General features: G+C 42.4%; 2 protein-coding genes and 1 pseudogene across 8 annotated transcripts; 2 read left to right on the top strand and 1 right to left on the bottom strand.

The window, feature by feature from the left end:
- The first annotated feature begins 2,736 nt into the window (after positions 1 to 2,736).
- On the top strand, positions 2,737 to 13,545 carry LOC112899417 (phosphoglycerate mutase-like protein 1). Of its 7 annotated transcripts, XM_025967876.1 has the most exons (11): positions 3,117 to 3,198; positions 3,642 to 3,649; positions 9,859 to 9,919; positions 10,034 to 10,141; positions 10,885 to 10,964; positions 11,747 to 11,909; positions 12,110 to 12,184; positions 12,276 to 12,364; positions 12,661 to 12,780; positions 13,087 to 13,131; positions 13,228 to 13,545. In XM_025967876.1, exons 3-11 carry the CDS (start codon positions 9,860 to 9,862, stop codon positions 13,355 to 13,357), a joined length of 870 nt encoding a protein of 289 aa, XP_025823661.1. In that variant the 5' UTR covers positions 3,117 to 3,198; positions 3,642 to 3,649; position 9,859; the 3' UTR covers positions 13,358 to 13,545. The 7 variants fall into 7 exon arrangements, with proteins under 7 accessions (XP_025823657.1, XP_025823658.1, XP_025823662.1 ...); XM_025967872.1 differs by lacking the exon at positions 3,642 to 3,649 and having other exon boundaries at positions 2,737 to 3,199; XM_025967873.1 differs by lacking the exons at positions 9,859 to 9,919; positions 10,034 to 10,141; positions 10,885 to 10,964; ... (4 more) ...; positions 13,087 to 13,131; positions 13,228 to 13,545 and adding exons at positions 3,816 to 3,923; positions 4,731 to 4,810; positions 5,811 to 5,973; ... (3 more) ...; positions 7,388 to 7,432; positions 7,549 to 8,017 and having other exon boundaries at positions 2,977 to 3,198; positions 3,649 to 3,704.
- Positions 13,546 to 13,988: 443 nt separating this feature from the next.
- On the top strand, positions 13,989 to 18,638 carry LOC112899419 (annotated as a pseudogene).
- Positions 18,639 to 19,087: 449 nt separating this feature from the next.
- LOC112901621 lies at positions 19,088 to 23,589 on the bottom strand. Its single transcript, XM_025970570.1, has 5 exons — positions 23,333 to 23,589; positions 22,845 to 23,020; positions 19,759 to 19,942; positions 19,459 to 19,565; positions 19,088 to 19,359 (listed from the first exon to the last, which is right to left on the bottom strand). The coding sequence occupies exons 1-5, from the start codon at positions 23,402 to 23,404 to the stop codon at positions 19,278 to 19,280; spliced, it is 621 nt and encodes a 206-aa protein (XP_025826355.1). The 5' UTR covers positions 23,405 to 23,589; the 3' UTR covers positions 19,088 to 19,277.
- Positions 23,590 to 25,270: the final 1,681 nt, after the last annotated feature.

The raw sequence follows: 25,270 nt of genomic DNA on the forward strand, positions 1-25,270 counted from the left end.
CTCCCACCTTGTGGCCTCACGCAGAAACTGCTCTTCGAGGAGGGCAAACCTCTCTCTCCCATCTAGGAAGAGGGAGAGGGTAACATAGAGCTACTCGAGTACAGCCATACGGCTGACAACTTGTCGGATCGTCAAGTCTACGTGGCTTGCCTTCGCAACGCAGATGACGACGAGTCGGGTCCCGAGTACGATGACGAACTACTCGCGGACGTGTCTGCCAAGGAGAGTACGGCGGACACCCTCCAGGATGAGAACGAGGAGCACAGAAGGATCTGGCGGTTGAAGAATGTCAAGCGCGCCCAATGCAAGCAGAACGCGGAAAACTGCGCTCGCAACCCAATGTACCAAAGGAACCTCAACAATGCTTTTGCAGCAGCTGCGGATCGGGAGTATCATACATCTATTGGCGCCATCGCAGAAGCAGCGCTCCTAGCTCAACAATTACCACCCAACCCCCAGATACAAAGGTTGCAGTATCTAACCCAACGCGCGTTTGTGAAATTCAATGGACAACATCCAGTGTCTTCCACCCAGAACATGCCCTCGAGGTCTGAGCGTAATGGTGACACCGCGCAGATTAGTCGCACCCCTGGAGGAGGCCCAGGTACCGGAGGAACAACAATCGCCACCGCATCCAGGGCCCGCAGTCCGCGCGTAGCAACGTTGAGCAGGAGGTACAACAATCCACTCGCACACCTCGCAACCGGCGCGACGCAAGGCCTCAAGTCGAACCTCCACCCGAGGCCAGCCTTCACCATGCTCCCACGATTGATCTTAGGCAAAAGATCAATGATGGCCGCGACGCGCGGTGTTTCATTGAGGCAAGAAGAAGGGACCGTCACGACAGGTACCATGACGACGACAACAACAACCGCTTCCCCACCTTCACCTCCAACATCACTGAGAAATCCTACCCTAAGGATTTTAAACCAGTCAGGATCCCCAAGTATGACGGCAAGCAAGACCAGCACCAATGGATTCGATGCTACTCCGTTGCCATCAAGATCTCCTGGGATCCAACTCCACCAAGGCACTCTATTTCCCGGTGGCCTTGGAATCCGCGCCCCTCACTTGGCTCAAAATCCTCAAACCAAACTCCATCGACTCATGGGAGGACCTTAAGTGGGCCTTCATTGATAACTATCAGGATCCATGATCAGAGCAGGCACTTCCAGGTCAAGCAGGAGATGAACGAGACCTTGAGGTCCTACACCCAGCGTTTCTTTGAGATGCGCGCCACCATCGCCAACATCACCGACGAGGACGTCATCCGCTGCTTCCAGAATGGCCTCTTCTCGAAGCACACGTACCACAACTTCGGATGCAACCGCCCGACTATTGCTATGGAGTTATGTGACATGATGGCATGGTGGGCTGACCAGGAGGACGAGGAGAACGACCGCTTCACCAAGCGCAACAACGACAAACAGGGCAATGGCAAGAACTACTTCAACAAGGGTTAGCGGAACCACTCGGCGAACCCTCGAAAGCGCAAGCCAGACCAAGAAGTCACGGCTGTCGAGCGCAATCCACGTGGCAAGAAGTCAGGGAGCAATGAAGCACAGTTTGAGAAAGTCCTGCACAAACAATGTCCGATGCACCCGAAGTCACGACATACGCTCTTCGAGTGCGTCAGCCTCCGCAAGTCATTCAACGCTCCACCGCTTCTAAAAGTCGAAAGCGAAAGGACCAGCAAGACGATGACGAGGGTGACAAGTCAGGGGCTCTAGATTTCTAGGACGCGAAGAATGTCGTCAACGTCATCTTCGGTGGAGACGGCGGCTTCTCCTCCAAGCGCGCGTAGAAGCTGATCCTACGCAAAATCCTCTCTATAGAGCCCGCCATACAGAACCCTCCGAGATACAGCGAGGTCCCAATCTTCTTTTCTAGGGATGATCAGTGTACCAGTTTCTCCAAGCTGGAAAAATTCCTGCTCGTCCTAGATCCTGTCGTGGCGGGCTCACAGCTGACCCAAGTACTCATCGACAGCGGAAGCAGGCTCAACCTGCTCTTCGCGAGTACTCTGAAAAAGATGGGGCTGGGCATCTCCAAGATGCTCTCCCCTAGTAGAGCTCCGTTCTATGGCATCATCCCGAAAAACGCGGCTACACCACTCGGTTCAATGGTCCTGCCAGTCACCTTTAGGACGAAGGACAACTACCGCACGAAGTACATCAAGTTCGAGGTGGCTGACTTCGAGTCGTCATATGACGCCATCCTCGATAGACTGGCATTGGCGAAATTACCTCACTGCATCTGCCTACTACTCATGATGCTAGGCGTCCTCACGTTCCACGGCGACTTGCGACCAAGAGGCGATCGAGTACGTCACGACATCACGCGTGCCAGAGCCTTCCGCGGAAGTCTTCGCAGCCGCGCAAAAGCTCACCGACTTAGAGATGAGATCTCGAGCCAGAGGCCTAGCCAGCAAAGGGTTAAACCAAACCCCAGCGACGTCGGCGTCAAGCCATCCACCTGCAAGGACTACACTGATCTCAACAAACACTGCGCGAATGATTTCTTCGCGCTCCCATTAATATGTACCTCTATAAAGTTGTCCATAAAAAAATTTGATTTTCAAAAACAAAAAATTTTTACCCACAGCCACGCATGTACACAGACTTCCGACAATTAATATTATTATTCCGCACCACGTCTCGTCGTGGAATATTCGCTTTGGATCCTATATATCCGGGGAGAGACACAGGCTTGGAAAAAGAATAATAGATGGATGGATGGATGGACCAGGGAAGCGAGGCGGAAGTTGAGTTGTTCCCTCGATTTTTCTATGGAAAAGGTTGTTCACTCGATTCGATTGGACGAGACAAGCACATTGGTGAGACAAATCGGAGGGCGCTGGTTTCATTCGTGGTGTGGGCACCCACCGCTCGTGTAGAGAGGTAGAGTGACTTGTGAACTTGTGATTGTGAATAAATAAACAAATCCGATTAGTACTAGTAGTAAATTAAATTAATAACCCGTGTCCACTAATAATGGCGATGGTCTACGGCACCACGAGCTACGGTGGTGGTATCATCCTCTCCTCTCCCGCTACCATCCAGTCATCCCCCACAGCAGCAGCAGCAGCCGCAGCCGCCGCCTCCGCCAGGGCCAGGGCCAGGGTCAGGGTCAGGGTCCCGGTCGGCCTTCTTCCCGGCCGCCGCGCCAAGCCCCTTCCGCTTCGCTGCGCACCCTCAGGTACGCCGTCCGTCCCTCCTCCTCTCTTCTCATCGCGTGGCGTTTAGGACGGAACGGATCCGCGGCGCCATTGCGGTATGCAGATCTCTTTCTCTCTCCTCCCTCTCTCGCTACACATCCCCTCCTTCCTCCACAGATGCAGTAGTCGCGCTACGGATGGCGGTGAATCCGCCGATCCTTCCGATCGACCTCCCTTTTCACACGTTTTCTTCTCTCTAATTAATCTTCCCGTACGTATAGAGTTACACAATAAAACCTGCACGGTCCAATCGAATCGAATTTTGTTAGAGCCGTACGTGGGCATGAATCAGTTGAACAACCGTTCATCCCATCTGTATTGAGTATTGAGTACTGACGATTGAGGGGGGGGGGGGCATGCCTCACTTGTTCTGTACCAATACCAACACTAGCTACAACTAATTCCCAATGTCTGTCTGAATAAGCGCTCAGGAATGGAGCCCGGCACTGCCCTCTACCCTCTGCACCGCTGCAAAACCATTTACCTGGTACTCTACTGCTCCTTCCTCCATGCTCAAACCATCATGGGCACGCAACCAAAAAAAAAAACGAGAGACAAACCGGCATAATGTGACCCCTACTCACTTGCAAACTTGCAGGTCAGGCATGCCCAGGGCATTCACAATGTCGCAGGCGAGAAGGATTTCAAAGCCTACATGTCACACGACCTGTTCGATGCGCAGCTCACTCCTCTCGGCTGGAGCCAAGTAAGTTTCTTCCCCTTTGGTTTCCACCACAAGTTAGTTAACTCTCAACTGCTGAAATACTAACTGCCCGTGCATGCTCTTGTCCTTTCCGTTGTATTATGTATGCTATCTTTTTACTATCAACACATATAAACGAGTAAACATTCATGACAAAATAGAATTAATAGTGGAGATAGTTCAACTTAAAATTATGAATGTACCCCATATCTAGAAGCTTTACTGGTTTCCCCCCTCAGATTTTTAAAATATCTCATTTTTTCAATTAGTTTCACCTTCTACAATGACAGATCTTCACTTCATATATGGTATGCCATATGCCATCATGTCTCTGAAATCTGACTTTCGATGGACATCTTTTTTCAGAAAAATGCATTCCTGAAAGCTACAGTATTACACATTGCCATAGTCATATTGAATATTTATGTTCACGATCAAAACTTGCAGTAATGCTTGGCTGACTTTTGTATTAAATTTCCATGGCCAAAGGCTCCGCAGATTACCTCCTGTATGCCATGAATTGTTTGCTGGCACCAGCAAAAGGCATTTCTAAGGCCCTGTGTTGTTTGCACTAACTTCTGATAGAATTCATCCCCCCTCCCCAATCTGCACCAAAATGTAACATCATTTTCTCACTCCTAAAGCCAACTGTGACGCTTCATGATTCATTGAGCTGATTTTGATTTTAAATTCCAAGTTTTATGGGTAATTCTGTATGTTAGCTGAGTTTCTTTCTGGGTCTTCACATGATTGTTTCCATATGACATTATCAAGATTCATGAGTTGTTGATTTACCTACATTTGCTGTAGGTTGATGGTCTGCGGGAGCACGTGAAGAAAAGTGGACTTGCAAAAAAGATTGAGCTGGTTATTACTTCCCCTTTACTGAGGTATAGTCTCGTCTTATTATATTTATGTGCACTTGTAGTGTTCTGGGTCCTCTAACCGATAGGCTCTTTACTTTTTCCATCACTATCCTTTGGGTATGTATTATCTCAGCTTCTAGGATAAGTAATAGATATGGTTAAAACAAGAGATCAAGTTGTTCTTGCTAACATAGTTTTTTTTCTTGCACTGAACATTGTATTTGGAAGGTCTATTTGATCTGTTCATATCCTCTAGGACACTTTGATTTTTATGTATTGTGCCCATCATTGATTCCTTAGTGAAATAACAGATGTACTCAATCAGCATTAGAAATGCACAAAGAAACATGGTTTTACCTAGAAGAGCAATTTCAACTTGGCTCGTTTGGGGTTAATCTGTGCAGCACCAGCACTAATTACTAAGGTCGTGTAATTTACACTTGCATTCTTGTGTACAAGTTGAGCAATGAGTAATCACAAAGTTTGAGATTTCATTTCTGTTTATTTATGAACAGAAATTATGAAAATAATTTCAGTACTTAGATTACATGTGCGTGTTATGTGGGGCAAGACATACTCCAGGAAGAATAAGAAGCCGCAGGGTAATTAGTTAGAGTCCTAGTTTGGCTTGTTAGTTACTTAGCTCGGTTAGCTCGTGTTGGAGGAGTTCTGGTTGTTAGGGATTCGTTTATCTAGAGTTTGTTGAGAGCTTTTGTTGAGGGGCAAGGATCGGCCTAAATAAACGAAGGCCGTGTATCTAGAATATCAAGCAATAAGATTCATCTTCTCCCAACTCTCCTTTTCTTATCTACAAGCGCAGAGCAGGGAGGACTTGATATTCAATTTGTAGAAATGTTTATATTTAGGACAAATTTTATAAACTTCAATTTCTTATGTTAGGGACGGAGGGAGTATTTTTTTTATCAGAGCTCCTGTTTTGCGGCATGATATATTATGAGGCTATGTTGCACGTGTTGGAGTAGTTACTAAGTGTTTTTCATTATATTTCACCTGAATCTCACAGGACTATGCAAACTGCAGTGGGGGTGTTTGGCGGTGAAAACTATACTGATGGTGTAAGTGCTGCACCACTAATGGTTGAAAATGCTGGACACAGTGGACGTCCGGCGGTTTCAAGTTTGAACTGCCCACCATTTCTTGCAGTTGAAACCTGCAGAGAGCACTTGGTACTTACTCTGCTTAAGAACACATGAAAAGCATGAACAATCATTTTCTTATGATCTTGTAGTTCACAGTGGTTTGTGTTAACTTAATAAATTAGTTTGGCCATTCCTGGTATAGTTTCTTCACGCTAGTAATGTATTTATAATTTTTCAATACACTTTCTTAATATTTTATGTTTTGTTTGACTTTTTGTTAAATCAGGGTGTCCATCCCTGTGACAAGAGAAGGAGCATAACAGAATACCGGCCTCTCTTTCCTGCTATTGATTTTTCATTGGCAAGTATCTCTTATTGTTAATTAATGAGACATTTCATGGACATCTCCATTCCTGATGGTGTTCCAAACTTTCAATAGTGTATCTTGAGGTATATATACTTGCTTTATTTACAGATAGAGAATGATGAAGATGTTCTTTGGGAACCTGATGTCAGAGAAGCAAATGAGTCTGTCGCACTGAGGGGTATGAAGTTCATTGACTGGTAATGTTCTTTTCTAAGAGCGGTAATTGCCTTTCTATGACTATATTTGCGTGAAACTACCATCTCATATGGCCATAATCACAAAGCAATTTGTTCTGTCTAGCATGATTTGATAGTAGCTTGCTTAGCATTATTGTCATAAATGTATTGGTCAGATACAAGGCAAATTATTCTTTCTTGGAAGGATCATTTTTGTTCATCTTCACATTCAAGTTAGGGCCTGAAATGAGCATGTCTTTTTCCCAAGTGTACACTTATTTGGCGATTTAGAAAAAAATTACAGGAGTTAAGAGTGGGTAATACCCATTGAACTTCTTGCTGTAAATATACTCATGCTTCCCCTATACTGTATACTTATTGTTTCTGCTTGTTTTCATGTATCAGTAGACTGACAGGATTGAGAATTTGTTATTTAGAAAGGCTGTAAAGCATGAATGCTCGAACCTGTTGCATGTGGGCCAGGGCCTTTAAAGGCATTGTAGTTTGGTCAATAAGCTGACTTATTGCCTTGTCGGTATACCTGGATTAATTTGCCCATCTTTTGAACATACTTGCAGGTTATGGACAAGAGAAGAGAAGGAGATAGCTATTGTCAGTCATAGTGGTTTCTTGTATCATACCTTGAGCATGTACAGCAAGGAGTGTCATCCAACCATAAGAGACGAAGTTGGCAAGCAGTAAGTGTTTCGACATTAATTTCTTTTTGCCTTGGTAATTGTCAACCACTCCATTAGCAAGCCAGCGACATTGTGCAAAGTTACACAGATATATTATGACACATCAGATTGGTATGTCCGCAAGCTATTATTCCTTTTTGTGCTACAATATGTTCAACAGGGTAACCTTTTGAGTTCCCTGTTTTTCTTCCTCATTGTGATGATCCATGTCTATGTTTACAAGAAGGATGTGTCGCTAACTTTCAATTGGTCTTATGTAGCTTTGCAAACTGTGAGCTCCGGTCGATGGTGTTGGTTGACAGGAGGTGAGTTTTCCCACCTCAGTCGTGGACCTTGCGTGCTCTTCTTCTGTTTGGTGCTTGTTTTGGCAGTATTATTTTTTGCATTTGTTGTAACAGTAATTATATTTTCCGTGATGCAGCATGCTTGGGTCGGATCCCCCGGGTTTCAACTACCCTGGGAAGATCCCAGCCGGACTCGATCTGCCTAGTGACGTTGCAGATGAGAAGCGTGTAGAGGAAGCTCAGAAGAACTGATGCGCCCGTCTGAGGATATTGAGCATTGACGCCTTGATTCTTTTATCAACTCATTCTGACCCCGTTCAAGTCTGCAGTTGAAGAAGACAAGCTAAACAATATCTACAAATAGGAGTTACCGGTTGTTAATTGAGCATGAATTACGGAATGTATTACGTCTGTTATCTCAGCCCATATTGAAATTCAGGGTATTGAAATCCATAGCAATAATACCTACGGTACATGACAAAATTCTCTTGGTCGCTTGTGTTCTTCTGGGTTAAAACCCAAGAGTTGCCTATGTGCTTTCTCACGGACGGTGATAGAAATTATGTGTGGCTTGTTCATCTTAAACTTGGGAGGAGCTTCGGATTATCTTTTTTTTACTGATTCTGATATAAACAATACTTTCCAGTTGCTTCCTCCAAACACATGCGTGGAGCAGGCATAAAGCTGTCCGTCTCATCAGAGCAAAACTTACAGATGGCATTGGATGAAACATAGTCCGGCTGCAAAACTTATACCGACGATGGTTCATTCCTTCAATACTCTTCTATGTATAAAACCTGCCGCTTGCTTTAGAACACCTAGAACAACGGCCAACTGTACGTTCTGGCCTTAATAAGCTGTTTGGCATAAGAATATTTTGGCTGACCGGACTGTTGGTACCTTTTTTTTTTTGATATATTTGGCGGGAGCCCACTTAGTTTTATTTCTCTCTGTCCCTCCTTGTCTAACTGTACTTTGCGCCCAACGATCCACGCGGCCTGCTTCGTGCTCGTCCCTTTCTGAATGCTTCTCGCCATTAGCTTTTTCATCATGCATGCGTATTATTCAAAATCTTAGGGCAAATATCAAAATATAAGCCATGCTCAAAGTACGTTTCTTTGATGGTAAAAGAAGAAGAAGAAGAAAGATATTTGAATAAGCCTAGTGGCAGAAGTCAACGGCGACAAACATTTACAGACCGAGGGGGTACTGATTTGCTCACGGTTTTCGAAGTGTATTCATTGGGTGATTCCGTACGGACGCATCCTCGAGTGGACAATTTGGTGCATTTTAATTTGTGGGAGGGGGTGCCGAGTCAGCGGGGCATGTGACGGTGATGATGGTCCCCGACGGGAGATGCGTTCATGCATGTGTTAATGCACCGATGGCTACAAGCTGCGGCTGGCTTATAATCTATGAACTGATTACTGTCGCATATGCTCATTTGTTTGGGGAAAAGAAAAGTAGAAGAAGAAGAAGAAGAAGAAGCCTGTTTATGGATTCTAGTGCTATTATTGCAAGTCCCAGCACAAGGCGACACCGTTGTCCTGGTTTGGTCTCCCTCGTCTGAGCTCTCGTCTGGAGGACGCAAAACAGTTCCGCACACAGATCGAGAATCTCGGAGAACCAATGCAGGTGAAGTGCAGTGCCGTGCCGTGTCCAACATCACCATGTCGCCGCAGCCGGCCTACGGTGATCACCAACCCAGCCAAACCCGCGTATGATACTTCGATACTTTGATACTTTCTCTATACTAAAACTGTATTGTTTTTCAAACTCACGTATTGCCGTATCGCCGTACCCGTATCGCGTATCGGTGATACATAGCAGGCGGGGAGCATTCCATTTGGAGACTCTCCACTCCACGTGGTAGCGCCTCTTTGGATAATAGGACAGCCAACCAGCGGAGCAACCCGGGAGCGGAAGGTTCAAGTTCAATGCATTCATTCCGCACCGACGTGACACAGAGAACCACGGAGCATTTACAAATTTACCACCACTCTGCCTCCGCCGCTCCGCATCCTCCTCCTCCTTCCTTCCTCAGCCGTATCAGGGACTCAGGGTGACGGCCGCCGCAACCAAATCTCCTCCGACCCACCTGCTCCTGCTGCTACTACATACATACTCAGGTACGGCACGCACGCATGCGCAACGTCACAAACATACTACTGTAGATCACAACCATGCTCTTCTTCAGTTCTGCAACTCTGAATTCGCATCTCCTTGATGTTAGTAGATCACAACCATGCTCTTCTTCTTCAGTTCCCCGCCTCTGAATTCGCATCTCCCTGATGTTAGTAGATCACAGACACGCGTGCTGCAGCGTGTTTTGATTTAATTTGCCGGATGGGGAATAATTATTGAATCAGTTGATAATACTACAATCCGCCTAACCCTTCCGTGTATGATCATCTACCATGTGTGATGTTGCCTCAGGAGTCAGGACTAATGGAGCCCAGCGCTGGCACTGCCATCTACCCTCTGCACCGCTGCAAAACCATACACCTGGTTCCTACTTGTTCCCTTACATACTGAAATCCAGACCTGTAAATGATACAAGGAAAAAGTTCTTTTTTAAAAAAAAATAAACATTTACACGTTACCATTTGATACATCATGCAGGTGAGGCATGCCCAGGGTGTCCACAATGTCGAAGGCGACAAAGATCACAGTGCCTACATGAAACCAGAGTTCTTTGATGCTCGCATCACTCCTTTGGGCTGGAACCAAGTAACTTTCCGCTCTTCCTTTTTTCTCTCCACAAATATATCAGCGATCGCTGCTCTAGATTAGGGTGATTATTGGTTCCAATAACAAAATCTGGACGTCTTGGCCTACTATATATGTTGTGCTTCTTTTCCGAAATTTTGCTTCCGGTGGTCTAAACCCATCAAGTTGCATACAAAATGCTCTCTTCTGTTAAAGGAGGTATTTTTATTTGCCAAAAAGGTACAAATCAAGGTGAACTGCAATCATCACTATATAATGTTTGCCATGGTCCCCTAACCTACTATTTATTGGAGCTTCCATGGAAACAAGCCTGCACAAAGTGCATCTTGTAGCCATGAACAGAATTTATGGCGCTGGTAGAAGGTGTCAACTTTTTATTTTTCAGTCATTTTAAATGCAAAGTATTTGTTACTGATTTGTAAGGTCCCAATTGTTGGCATCGACTCTTGAAAAAGTAGACCACTCCTCTCGTTGTCACAAAATGGAACAACGATGCCCTTGTTTAGATGAATCGGTTTCCCTTGACAAAGTATATGAATTCATGTGTTCAATCGGAAGTTGTGAGCCTATTTCATGTCCTGTTTGACTCAAAACTTTTGATGTGCAAATACATAGGTTGAGTTTCTAGGCCTGCATATTGCAGGTCGTTTTTTTTCCCTTATAGATATACCAGAGGCAGTTGTTTCCATATGACATTTCAGGTCCAAATTCCTTTACTAAGATTTACCTAAATGAAATTATAGGTCGACTGCCTACGAGAGCATGTGAAAAAAAGTGGACTTGCAGAAAAGATTGAGCTTGTTATTTGTTCCCCTTTGCTGAGGTACAGTTGTGTATTAACGTTTTTTGTGCGTGCCCTGCATCATCTTGTAAGCTTCCTTATGTTTTGTGAAATGGTGTTGTTCACCATTGAAATTGCTCTTCTTCGTTCTAAGAAAAATCTCAGCTACTAGGATAAATTGCAGCTCTGTTTAAAAGATATAGACTTGGTAGACCAGAACCATATTTTCTTTTTCTTGAACTGCTTCTCTGCTGTGTATGCCAGTTGTAGTTGCTCGGTCAGTATGTCAGTTTTACCATAGAGTTGTACACGTTCAGTCATTAGCATCAAAACCTGGTTTAAACCCCACTTTCAATTTTCGGGGGTTACAGTCAAAACTCAGCATCTTTTTTGTTCTAAAAGATGGTGTAGAATTATAAGAAAGAATTTTTGATGTTCAGTCTCGTGTAAAGCTTGACTTCCATGGAATGGTTTAATCATAATGTCACTGTTTTGTTTTTGTGTACTTTTGTTAATGGAAATGATGAACATAATATGAAAACATTTGTGCACAATGATAAAAATATGTATATGGACCATTCATGTAACAGGTCTGCATACTGTTGCTGAATCATTTGTATAAGACGTGTCCCTTGGATCCAGTACAGATAGAAATTGCCTCATGCTTTCTTTACACCCTTATCATGCATTTTCATCAAAATAGTTGCTCAACCAGCTGTCAGTCTAGATTTTTATCAGAACTCCAGTGCTGAGGCAAAGTAAATTGCAGTGGTATGTAATTTATAGAATGAACCACACTCTTTAATCCTGAGGCAATCTTGCAGGACTATGCAGACTGCAGTGGGTGTTTTTGGTGGTGAGAGTTATACTAATGGAATAAGTGCACCTCCACTAATGGTGGAAAATGCTGCGGACAGTGGACGTCCAGCAATCTCTAATTTGAACTGCGCACCATTTCTTGCTGTCGAGGCCTGCAGGGAGCGCTTGGTACTTTTCCTGAAGGACACATGTAAAACATGAACAATCATTTGAATCAAGTTTTTTTGTTGTATACATCTTGCAAAATAATGATTATATAATCCCTCATTTATATCGGTTGTTGTTAACTAACAAGACTACTTTGGCTGTTCCCATGTCACCTTCTTCATATTTCCTTTTTTTTATTTTTTTTTTTTGGTTAAATGCAGGGTGTCCATCTTTGTGATAAGAGGAGGAGCATAACAGAGTATCGTACTCTGTTTCCTGCCATTGACTTTTCACTGGCAAGTATCTTGTATTGTTAATTTGTTAGCAATTGCACCTGTTTCTTTCCATCGGTGTAACATAAGGTATGTGCACGCACTTTCTTTACAGATAGAGAATGATGAAGATGTTCTTTGGGTACCGGATGTCAGAGAAAGCCTCGAGTCCCTTGGGGAGAGGGGTATGAAGTTTTTCGACTGGTAATTTTTTTTAGATCAATCCATCTTTTTTCTGTGAGTATATGATCTTGAAACACTTTGGCCGCCTAGTCTTGCCTATATTCGGCCTGCCTATATCATTAAATAAACTTGTTCCTTAAAGTGGTAGTGGATAATTGCATTCTCAACATCTTTGTCATATGTCTTGACACAAACCAAATTAACGTTTTCCTGGCAAAGATCTGACTTCTTTGCTCGTCCTTTAATTTTGTTATAGAATTGAGAATAAACCACTTTGGATTCGTTTACACTGTTTTGAACATATTGCTTACCTGCAGGTTATGGACAAGAGAAGAGAAAGAGATAGCCATTGTCACTCATAGTGGTTTATTGTGGCATACCTTACGTAGGTACAGCAAAGAGTGCCATCCTACTGTAAGGCATGAAGGGAGCAAGTAGTAAGTGTCTTGACATTTTCAATTTTTTTCCCCTTGTAGCTGTCAAGTAATGAATTATCAACACAGAAACATTCTCAAACTTATTGCAGATGAAATATTGACATCATATTATTACATTCACAGCTCTTGCCCAACGTTACATGATAATATATGCAAGAGGATAAGCATTATGAATTCCCTTTTTTTTCCTCTCACTCACTCTCAATCTCTCTGCCATACTGTCCTTGCACAAAGCAGTAAAATATTTAAACCGCGTTAAACTCCATCAGGAGAATGAGTTGCTGACTTTCAATTGGTTTTATGAAGCTTTGCAAATTGTGAGCTCCGGTCGTTGGTGCTGGTTGATAGGAGGTTAGTTGTACACCCTTGTGTATTTCCTTGCAACATAGAATCACAAAAAGGAAAAACACTTTGTAAGAGTCATAATGATTATTTCCGGTGATGCAGCATGCTTGGATCAGATTCCCCCGGTTACAACTACCCTGGCAAGATCCCAGATGGAGTTGATCTGCCCAGCGATGTCGCTGATAAGAAGCACCTTGAGGAGGAAGTTCAAGAGAGAACTGATTCAGTCTGAGGCTCGTTTTGTGTTTTACCACTGATTCCTTGATTCTTCTGTGAACCCATTTTGACACCTCCCTAGTTGCATCCCGTCGAAGCTAAACAGTTGCATATTGAACTGACTATTGTTATTACGTCTGTTTCCTATGAAGTTCACGGAAATGAAATGTTCTTTTCACTTCTGGTGATAAGATTTTTTTTATACTTTTCTTTCGAGAGGATCGATATTGTTGAGAGTAATGTTACAAGAAGCCAGACTAAGTACGTGGCATTGGCAAAGTGCTCTCTTGATTGTAAGGGGGGTGATTCCATGCCCATGAGTTAGCTGCTTACTGTCCCTGTTGCTGTGAAGCTTCTGCATAGATTAGATTAGATGCAAACAGGTTTCTGGACCTGACTCATTGCGTCTTGATCAGTTACCTCGTCGTTCCTACTGAACCTTCAGAAGTCAACTGGGTTAGTGGGGCGGTGCGGGTACACATGGAGGAGATGGAGTTACTACCCAGGCGCTGCTTTTGACTTGAGGAAGCACGACGTCCATGCTCTGCTTCGTCAGATCAGATCAGACCCTTTGACAAATCTCTCCTCCTTCGCTGCTGCTACGACCTACGAGGAACTGATCAGGTACGCACGCACAACTGCGTAGCTGAATTGACAAGAAAGGAAAGCAAGCCTTCCATCTCATCTCGTCTCCCTCCCAGCGCCATGTCTTCTCTGCCTGATGCTTCCATGCCTTCATCTGCATCGTTGTCAGGAATGAAGCCAAGCGCTAGCACTGCTATGTACCCTCTGCACCGCTGCAAGACCATACACCTGGTACTTCACTTCAGTTTCCCGACATTGCATCACAGATTTGCAAAGAAAAAAAATGCTTGTTTCAATCTTCACAGGTGAGGCACGCCCAGGGTGTTCACAACGTGGAAGGCGAGAAGGATCGCAGTGCTTACACGTCACCCGCCTTCTTTGATGCTCCAATTACTCCTTTGGGCTGGAGACAAGTAAGTTCCTCCTCCTGTTCCTTTCCCACTTTTCGATCTGTAAGCGCGACAATGCACTGCTAACAGAAGCTGAACACTTTAGCGCGTCAAACTAAAAGTTATGCTTCATGTCAAAAGTTATAATTTCTATCTAAACAAGTTGGATAAAAAATGCCCCAGTTTAATTTGGGTTGCTCACCGTAGATATGATTCAAGTAGTGCTTCCAAACTGTTCACTACTACTTTCTCTATTCTTTCTGATCCTACAGTGGCGATTCTTCACTTTATAATGACATGCAAATAATCATCATGTTTCTCATTTTTTGAAAAAAAAATCTGCTTTTGGATGGTGACATTGACTGTCAGACGCAGCTGTGGCAGTTTGCTTTTGCTATGACTGTATGACATTCCTCTGTTAAGGAAAAATCACGATGCCACCGTCACTGATTGTTCTGAGGAACCTCTTGAAAGCCAGCAGGAATTGCCCTTTTGCATTTAATGGGAGTTATTCAGTTATTCTAGTACTGATACAAGGTGCAAAGTTTCATTTCAGATGTGAAATTCACAGGAAAAAATTAGATGAGAAAGATGTTTTAAAGAGTAGTAGGAGAGCATTATCTGGATTACAAAGAAATCAATTGAAACACCATATTATCCATATCCATATGGATGTCGGAGACAAGCTACAATGCTAAAGCTAACCAAAATCGCAGAAACAGAAGACTTTACAGCCAATTTCTGGCAACAGCGATGAACTCATCTTACATCGACATAAGCAGCTATACGGGCAAAAACCTCCTTTGCGCATATGGACAAGTGCCACGTGGCTAACAACGTCTAAGGGCACCCATAAGGTGGGAAATAGAGGATATCTTAATGCTGACTTTATGCACAACAGCAGCACAGGTCCTACAATGAGTCTGCTGCTAGAGCCACTCACATAAATCACTCTCGATAACTTATATAAGGTCCCAAGGTTTCGCATCGAATTTGTAGCCATAATATAGCCAATTGAAGTTTTGTCCACTTCAAAGTCTTAATTTGTACTACCTCCATTCTAAAATATATCAACTTTTAGACTTGATCAAAGTTAAATATTTTCATCTTTAACTAATAATATTTTCAAAAATAATTAGTTTTAAATAAAAAGGTAACACGTTACGAAAGTTGATTTCATTATGAACAAACTAATATCATTTTTATATTATTAATCTTTATGGTTTTTTATCATTTATATAGTCAAAGTCTAAAAGGTTTGATTTAAAAAACTTAAAAATAGCTATATTCTAGGACAGGAAGAGTAGTTCTCTACATTGGTTGAGTTTCTGGTTCTCCAGATAGTTTCAATGAAAAGTATTGTCAGTCATTTGTTTTTGTAAAAGAATTTAATGTTTCTAGTTCCGTGATTAAGATTTACCTAAATGTGTAGGATGACTACCTGCGAGAGCATGTGAAAAACTGTGGGCTTGCAACAAAGATTGAGCTGGTTATTTGTTCCCCTTTACTAAGGTATGGTATTCCATTAAAATTTGGAGCATTTATCTTTTTTCCCCTTCAGCTGAAAGTGGCATTTGGAAGGGCCTATTAAAGTTCGTCTTTATTTACACGTTTTGGGTTTATTATTTGGTTCAACCATTTTCTGCAGCCTTAATCATGCCTTTATTGCAATGCCTTGGGGACATATCGACAAATGGCTTGAGTCTTTATGAATGCCTGGACATTGCAAAGCTTCATGTTCTTAGCTTTATGATCAATGAAATGAAAGCCCATCATCAGCAAGACTAGGAAAAAGACAACGCCCATTATTTGACCTTCCTCTTTAGCCCTTGGTATAAAAATAATTAGCCTAAGCCCCTCCTTAATTTGGAAATAGTGTCCTAGACTAACCATTGACTTTCACCTCTACTATACTCCCCTTTTTACTCTACTTGTTCTATACAAGAGTACCATAAGGGTGAGAAACCTTTGTAGTGTGTAGTTTGTTGCACACAGAAAAAAAACCACTTTACCTTAAGCTTTCTCCAAGTTAGGTTTTAAGATAACCCCATCCATAATATTCTCCCGATGGTACATTGCAGTAGCATGTAACTACTGAATAAGCCTCAATATATTTAACCCTGGACTATCACAGGACTATGCAGACTGCAGTGGGGGTTTTTGGTGGTGAAAGCTATACTGGTGGAGTTGGTGCACCTCCGCTGATGGTGGAAAATACTGGACATAGTGAACGTCTGGCAATTTCAAGTTTGAACTGCCCACCGTTTCTTGCAGTTGAGACCTGCAGGGAGCGCTTGGTACTTCCTTTTCCTGAAGAATACATGTAAAACATAAACTGTCATTTGATTAAGATGTGGTTACACGGATTTTGCAAAACAATGATATATGCCACAACTCGGTGCCTCATTTACATTATTTTTGTTCACTAAATAGACCACTTTGGTCATTCCTACTATACCTTAATTGCTTTCTGTATTTCATTTTTTTGTTTAATTATTTTGTTGAAAGCAAGGTGGGCATCCCTGTGACAAGAGGAGGAGCATTACAGAATATCGAACAATGTTTCCTGCCATTGATTTTTCGCTGGAAAGTATCTCCTTACTGTCAATTGACAAATCATTTTGTGGACCTCTCCAATTCAAGTGGTGTCCGTGGCATATCGTAATATATATGAACTTGCTTTCACTACAGGTAGCGAATGATGAAGATGTTCTTTGGGTACCAGATGTTAAAGAAGCACATAAGTCAGTTGCAGCAAGGGGTATGAAGTTCATGGATTGGTAACTTCTGTTTTCTGTGATCAATCATTTTTTTTCATGAGTACAACTATGAAAATCAATAGACATCTTGTATAACTAATATTTCAGCTGCATGTGTTATGCAAATAATAATTGGCTTTCCATAATGGCATACTTTTCATTCTTTTTACACAAATCATGGAAGCATATCTTACTCCATTTGAACTGATAACTCTTTGACGTGTTGGACATATAGATTTTATACTGTTGTGTATGATAAAAACAATGAAAGATCTGGCTGTGGTATATCACTGCTTAGACATTATAGTTAGGCGTAACTCCTCTTTTTGTATAGCCATGGATTGCCAGAGTTTGTTTCTTTACGATATAATTGTCATTTTGAATGCTGGTTATGCCCCTAGAAAGTGATTTAATTAAATGGTCCATCGAATATACCAGTTTTCACATTTGTGTGGTTATATTCATTTGCCCTTTTTCTTGAAGTTACTTGTAGGTTATGGACGAGAGAAGAGAAAGAGATAGCTATCGTCACCCATAGTGTTCTATTACAAGATACCTTACGCATGTACAGCAAGGAGTGCCATCCAACCATAAGACACGAAATGAGCAAGCGGTAAGTGCCTCGGTATTGAGTATATGTCCACTATAAAAGAATAAGCATCTTCAGTTTCTGTTGTGATGATATTTGGTATTAAGTTGCAAGCACAGACCAGTGCAGTCCAAAAGCCTAACCATATGAGAAGGTGGAAAATTCATTTATGCTTCAACACCTCTTTATGTGCAAGCAGTTGCATTTGCATGCCTCAAACCTAAACTTAGGAGTTGACTATATTTATTTATTTAATTGTGCTCATTGGAAGTAGAACTCGAGACCTCTAATCTTGAACTGGACGGTGCATTCACTTAAACTTAGGTGAAAAGAAGGTCAATTCTCACTCATACTTCGCCACTTATGAAATATTAAAATGTTGTAAGTTAAACAAACCGTGCTTATCTTTATCAGAGGTATCTGCAGCTAACTTCCGTTTGGTTTTATGTAGCTTCAAGAACTGTGAGCTCCGCTCAATGGTGCTTGTGGACAGGAGGTCTGTTCTTCTCTGCCTCGTCTACGAATGGCGTGCTCTAGTTTTCTCTATTTTTTGTTTTGCAGATATTGATCAGTTCTTTTCTAATGTTAACAATCTTTCCATTCTGCAGTATGATTGGGTCGGGCTCCCCCGTTTGAACTACCCAGGCAATGTTCCAGTCAGACTTGACCTGCCTAGCGATGTCACGGATAATTAGACCTAGGTTGTGAGATTGATTTAATATGTAACGGCACGGAATTTGGGGATTGTGAGATGAATTGGAACTTTTGCCCCCAACTCTAGTGCCTAGGTTGAGGAAAAGAAGCGCGTTGGGGAAGCTTAAAAGAGAACTGAATCTGTCAAGTATTCTGCCTCGATTCTTTTGTCAACCCATTTTAAAATCCCCCTTGTTGCTCCGAACATCTACAGATAGGACCCCTTTACTTTCAAATTTATCTCATGCATGAATAAAGTGGTCAAAAACTTCATTTCTGCGACACAAGAAGCAAGAATTCTCACGGCTATCTTCTTCATTGCAAAGGGCAGCCCGGTCGTCAGGCTTCGGAAAGTGCCATCATGTACCAGCCTACGTTCAGTTCCTGCTGAAAACAATATCCTACATTGTACGTACATCGTGTACAATTTGAAAATTCCTTTTTTATGCAATTTTCACTTTAAATTTGATAATTACAGTCAGTTTCAGTACAATTGTAAAATTTTCTTGGGGAGTTGTCTATGGTATCAGGTCGCAGCAATCTTCATAGTTAATCGGGTAATTACGCTACAAGACTCTTGCAGCAGCTTATCCGTTTATGCACACATACAAATCCTGCAGCAATTTATCAGATCAATTTGATTTCACCTTGCTAATGATAAAAAATTAGAAAGGCCACGACCCAGCAACTGAACATGTAATCTCATTTTCAGGCACTACAATCACGCAACGTACCAACAAAAAATTGGAAAGATCACGATCCAGCAACCTCTGGATTATTTGTTAAGACGATTATTGACTTCTCCACAGGCAAACCGTGAACAAACATTCCAATGCGAGTTCTACTCGAAGCAACAAATTATAAATAACAAATCCATAACGACAATAAGTCACAGCGCTGTATGTCAAAAGCATCAAGTATCTACGTCTTGTTATTCTTTGCCATCTCTTCCACATCAAGCTCCACTGCCAGTACAGGGGCATCCTGGTTCATGGCAATGCCACTGTTGCACAGATAGTAGAAACAAACATTTAGCTGATGCAGGGTGCAGGTATTGAATGAGATTAGAGGCAGCAGAGCTGAATATAGCATAGGAATAGACCTGTTCTCCACTGGACCATGATCAACAGCTGTTCTTAAAGAGTATATCACTCTGCCAAGGATGTCAGTCATAGGGACAGGTCCAAATAAGCGGCTATCTCTAGCTTCCTGTCACCAAAAAACAATCATGAAAAAACTTTAAGAGGCCTTTGTTGAAATGCAATACACTTATTCGCCAACACCACAATTCGAGAATCTACAGTGAGGGCATGGCAACATCTCAGGTTTACATAACAAAATCGAGTATATCTTGGTGCAACGCCAACTAACAGAATTACACATGTTATTATTACATACATACCTTTGGCTTTAGGGCCTGGTTGTCTGCAAGAACCCAGCATTGGTCTTTCTCGAGTACAAATGGCTCATCCTTCTCATCACTAGAGACCATCTCATAGCCTTCTAGGGCAGCCAGGCGTCGAATAATTAGATCATCAGATTTCTCTGGATCTTTTAACAAGACGACGTCCCCAACAAAGACTTGCCTGTGAACATAAATTTGATGCACAAAAGACCATTAAAAATGCTTCAAGAAAAATATGATGCTGTAAATGGTCTACAGCTATCAGGTGAAGTGGCCTTATGAACCAGTGAACCAGGCTTCCTTCATGTTCATGATTGAGAATTTATAGTAGTTATTCCATGAGACCATCAGTTGATTTAAAAGGAGGTATCAGGTATTGGTTAGTCCAGTACATAAACCTTGAGATTAACTAAACTTCACATTGTCAACAGTTTGAAAACAATGTTGCTTCATACAAACAGATGGGCCACGATCGACTGCTGTTCTTAAAGAGTATTGCAAGAAAGGAATGTGGCAACATCGGCATACCATTTTGCACTGACTGCATGAGTTGATTAGCAAATATGGAAATGAGATTAGCTATACGCATGGTTTATTATAGGGTAATGCCTGAGCTGGTTTGGACCCTGGGCATAAATCTACAGCAAACCATAATCACTGATCCTCAATCACACGATAGCTTGAAGCAGTGAATGACTTCACCACATGAGTTGCAGCCATTAACAGAACAACAAAATTCATGTACGTGTAACTGTTTAGTGACCATTTTTTGTTTACATAATTGTTTTTCAATATATGTTAAATTTCCTGTAATATATGGCACTTTGCTATTTTTGCAAACAAATATCGGTTAAATTTCAAATTCATATTGTTGAACTGTGGTCAGGTTCGTGAAAGGCTTCTGGTACAACAACCCTATTAGAACTGCGGCTAAGGGCATCTATCCATGCTGTGCAATATAGTTTGTCAATGAGTCGGTGTCTTCACAAACTCCACTACTCTTTTGGTTCTCAAATATAAGTTTCTTAATAGTTACTCCCTCCATTCACAGATGATAGTCTTTTTTGGGATGGGCACAATGACCGAGGCAAAAAATGTTGCTTAACAATCCTACTTATCCCGTCATTATTTACCTCATGGAAACAAGCGATCTTTAATGCTAAACTGGTACCGAGGCAAGATGGCACTCGTGCAGCTGGTTTTTATCTACAGGATCAGCAGCCGCCCATCACAAAGTCGAATCGTTGCGTCATTTCCCTGAGGCATGCTTGCTTAACGGCCACCGCGAATTTAACCATACGCAGTTAATGCGTGTTGGGCCCGAGGCAACGGACGGATGGGCTCAAATAAGGCTATCAATTGTGAGAAACTCAGATTTTGAAATAAGACTATCATCTGTGAATGGAGGGAGAATTACTTTGTCTAGGAATAGCAAATATATATGTGATCAAATAAAGCGTCAAAACACAAAACAAAGCCTAAGTGGTTCCTGGGTTAGTTTTATAATAGTTTTTTTTTACCAAAGCTTATTGTAGCACAAATGGTAGGGTGATGAACTTGGCGTGTGGGGGGGGGGGGGGTCAATGAAACCCTTGGCCAGCTTGGGTTCGAAGAACAGGTACTCTTCTTTAGGACGAAATCAGAGGGTCGGGAAGTCTATCCCTCTGGTTGAGTTTTATTTATAATAGTTTTTGCAGTAGAAAACAGATTAAGAAGCAAGTCACATGGCATAATATTAGTTATTTTGACGAGAACATCTCTAGTTTCACTCAAGCATTCTTTGCTGAACAAAAAAAGGTAGCATATGAGGATCCATGGCACAAGCTCAAACTAAGCAACTACAGCACAAGATGAATCTGTTCCTTAATGAATATAATAATGCGCTTACTGAGAATTGTTTACTACCAAATGGAAATACATTTGCTTGTTCTCAGGTTTGAAGCACAAGCAAAGGAAGGTCAAGCCAAGAGACAGACAGAGATAAGCAAGTTGCAATCAACATTCTGGCGCACAGATTCTGTCCATGAATGTCACGACAAAGTCTGTATTACTCGCGAGCTTCCAAGATGAGTATTGTATATGGATGGAAACCTTGTCATGTCTACTTTCAAATACAATAGATGGGCACTCACTTGGAACTGTATAGAAAGAATTATGCATATTTTGGTGTAAGCTGTAAAAGACCCACGAAATTCGGACTGGGCGAAGTAAACCCAATCAACTGAACTAGGAGAGATGCTCTTCTAAAACCTAACCAGGAACCTAATTTAAAAAAACAGAGAAGCCAAGTGCTCTTCTTCTTTGCCACAGTTGCCCTCTTAAGAATTGGGAGTTATTCTCTACCTCTTGTGTTCTTGTGCATCCTTGTGATTGCAGCAGCTTGTCTACCTTGCCTAGTTCAGTAGACGATCAGGTGTGTACTTGGGCGAATTCCTTTATCACAGGTGGTTGTCCAAACAGGTGTTTGACAGTTCATGCCACCAACTCGCCAGTTTCATGGATCAAGTGATCCCCATGATGCTAAGACAAGGAGATTGGGCAAGCACCCGCATCACGGTTATTGTATTCGAAGCTCTACGTCATAGAGATCAAGTCACCCTGGTTGCGTGTGCACACAAATGGCGAACACTGAGCAGTACCAATGAAAATCTCAGGTAACATCCCAGTACAAGAAAAAATGATACATAAATTACTCACAAAATGTTTTGGCTTCAACAATGCAACAGTTGAGGCAAAACACACTTCCAGATTTCATTAGTTCTAATGTAGTGCAGACTAGTTCAGTGCAATTTAGATGTTAAGAGGGATGGGAAAGAAATAGAATTTTGATAGGGGGAATCGTAAAGAAAAAGTATAGGAGTAAATCTTTAAAAACTGGAACTGACAAGAATTCAACTAGTATACTGTCACCTAAAGTATTTCCTGTTATTCAACCTTTAAACTAGGGTGCATACATTTATTTTCAACCACAATATAAACATTGGGCACATGTTTAGATTGCTAGGAATATCGTGTTAGTGATTGGCAACATCAAAAAGAGAGGCGCAGCGAGCTGAATGCAGCGGAGAAAAGAAAGTGCTTACGTGCTGCTTAAATTTGCAAGCTTTCTGACAAGGAGGGTTCCTCCAGTTGGAGATACGATGGGAGCCATGGATTCTCCTCCTTTGGTCCAATGCATGAAGGTGAGCTTGCCTTGGAAGAAGTTTTTCCATATTGCATCAGTTAGCTCCGTACTGTTGATCTGGCCAACATTATATTTCTGCTTGGATACAGATGAAGAGAGGATAAATATATGAATAGAGTTGAAGGTTTTTCGTTAAGGAAAATTCAGACATGATGGCCCAAAAAAACAAACAAAAAAAATCATGATGTTGTGGTTGCAATCTCTATCCATGGGTACAATCAACATGGTGACTATAATAAACCTAAGTAGGAATTGTGAAGGAATGAAGTCGGGCTGAGGCTGCTGCAAGCACATCATGCATAATGTTACAGCCATTTCATGTACTAGCACACATGGATCTAGAGCGAGGGTGGAGGAGGTGAAGGAGATGAATGTATTAGTTAGCACCTTCCATGTGAGGGAGATGGAGTACTCGAACTTGTGGGCGGCGTAGCGGAACCACGTTGACAGCGAAACCATCCTCCCCAACCTCCTCCCGGCTGCACGGCGGCGGAAGCTGGCGCCACCAGGTCCCCTAGTCAGAGGAGCCCCGCAAAGGAGCAACGGGGAGGCGAGGTACGGTGAGGGCGACCGGAGGTGGGAGGGAGAGGAAGAAGGGGATGGCGCAGGTGGCGGCCGCGTCGCGCAGCAGGGGAACGCTGGGATCTTATTGGTTTTTTTTTCTCTTCTCTTCCTGGGTTTACCCTAAGGGGCCTGCCTGCATTATTTCTTACACGGCCCAGTTCCTTTGCTCACTCACCCATAAGGAATGTGGTGGGCTGGGCTTGCCACCATGCAGTCGGAATTTGTTGTGGCTGGACTTTTATGCCCTATGGGCCCTTTTCCATCATTCCCTATTTATCTTTTTTTTTGTTAGGGCTGATGGGCAAGGCTCACATCAAGATAGGGGTGCTCTTCTGATTTTTCGTGTCAACAAACATGTTTTACATAAAGCCCCTGTTTGAAACTACCGGCTGTGATGACCTAGGATTATCACTCGCACAATTTTCCCATCCTAAATATTGAGTAGCAGTTAATTTATCATTGATTAAAATGATTGGGTTTAAAATAATCTTATAAAGTAGGATTACATGCTGTTCGATTTTTGTTCATTTTCGCTTATAAAAATCAAAAATATGCTTGGATAATGTACTCTGGTGGTTACAATCTGGTGGTTACAAGAGCCTCAGTAGCACCTTACGTCCTGAGTTCAACTCCCCGTGGAAAGAAATTTTCTAGAATTTATAGCATTATGCTTTTAGTGGTAGGTGACATTCCTATCGACAGCGAGGCTTTGTTAGGATCAACCCATTCCCTCTCAATATGTATGGATGGATTGGAGAGGAAAATGCACTAAATTTCCACCTCAATTCTTCAAAATACATATGAATTATTAGAGGATATTATTATGTATCCAAACAAGATCTAAGCATGGCAAATACTTATGTATTGCTGCTTGAGGAGCCAAACAAAGGAGCAGTTAAACTGGCACTAGTCGTGCACATTGCGCACCTCATCATTGGTTGCAGCAGCACAGGGCAGACGATAGCTGAAAAGCACGTATGCATGCAGCAACGTGTGGAGCAAGAAGAGGCCGGAGCTCAGCTTCGCCGCCACTACGGTCCGCCACCGGGTATAGCCAATCCTATGGTTGATGGCATTGTTATCCCTCACCCATGCTTTCACGCCATAAACCGCTAGCGCCTGTGACAAATTTTGTAAATCTTGTTCAGCTTCCACAGACTCTTTTGTTTGTTTGTTTCACATTTTCGGAGAACCAAAATTGTAAAAAAAATCCAAACAAAATGAACCGGTTAGTTACAATGAAAAAACTAATAAATGCCATGCATTTATTCTGTGCTTGAACAGTTAAGTCACGGGACCACATCCTCCAAAATCTTAACGCCACGTCAAAACTACTGCGTGCAATAGCAGGCAACGACAGAAATTTCCATATGTGAGTAAATAAGTCGTTGGCTCAGTCGTTGCATCGTTCCTTAACATCAAAGTGGTTAGCCATCCTCAGTTCTTGCGTCAACAAGGCCTCGTTTGGCAAAAATATCTTAATTCCAGTCTTGTTTTGATTCCAGGGCAGGAATGAGTGGATCATGACCTTTCACTCATTCCTGGTCACCAGCCGTTCCAGATTAGGATCAAAACCAGTGCAGATCTTCGGTTGTGCAGCATGGAATGGAACTAAACTAGTACCCTGAGCTGAAACAAAAGAAAGCAACTCAGAGCAATAGATCAACTCAGAACAACTCTTCTATTTTGCTAACAGGCAGATAACACTCTGAGCTGAAACAACCATCAACCAACATGAAAAAAAAACTATGTCAACTCAGC

This window comes from Panicum hallii, chromosome 7, assembly GCF_002211085.1.
Source record: "Panicum hallii strain FIL2 chromosome 7, PHallii_v3.1, whole genome shotgun sequence".
Lineage (NCBI taxonomy): Eukaryota > Viridiplantae > Streptophyta > Magnoliopsida > Poales > Poaceae > Panicum > Panicum hallii.

Coding starts and splice junctions, on each gene's coding strand:
- LOC112899417 (XM_025967872.1), top strand. CDS start 2,994: ATGGCGATGGTCTACGGCACCACGAGCTACGGTGGTGGTATCATCCTC. Junction 3,200..9,858: donor CTTCGCTGCGCACCCTCAGG/TACGCCGTCCGT, acceptor GGAGTCAGGACT/AATGGAGCCCAGCGCTGGCA. Junction 11,910..12,109: donor AGGCCTGCAGGGAGCGCTTG/GTACTTTTCCTG, acceptor GGTTAAATGCAG/GGTGTCCATCTTTGTGATAA.
- LOC112901621 (XM_025970570.1), bottom strand. CDS start 23,404: ATGGTTTCGCTGTCAACGTGGTTCCGCTACGCCGCCCACAAGTTCGAG. Junction 19,943..22,844: donor CTTGCAAATTTAAGCAGCAC/GTAAGCACTTTC, acceptor TTATGTTCACAG/GCAAGTCTTTGTTGGGGACG. Junction 19,566..19,758: donor ACCAGGCCCTAAAGCCAAAG/GTATGTATGTAA, acceptor TTTTGGTGACAG/GAAGCTAGAGATAGCCGCTT.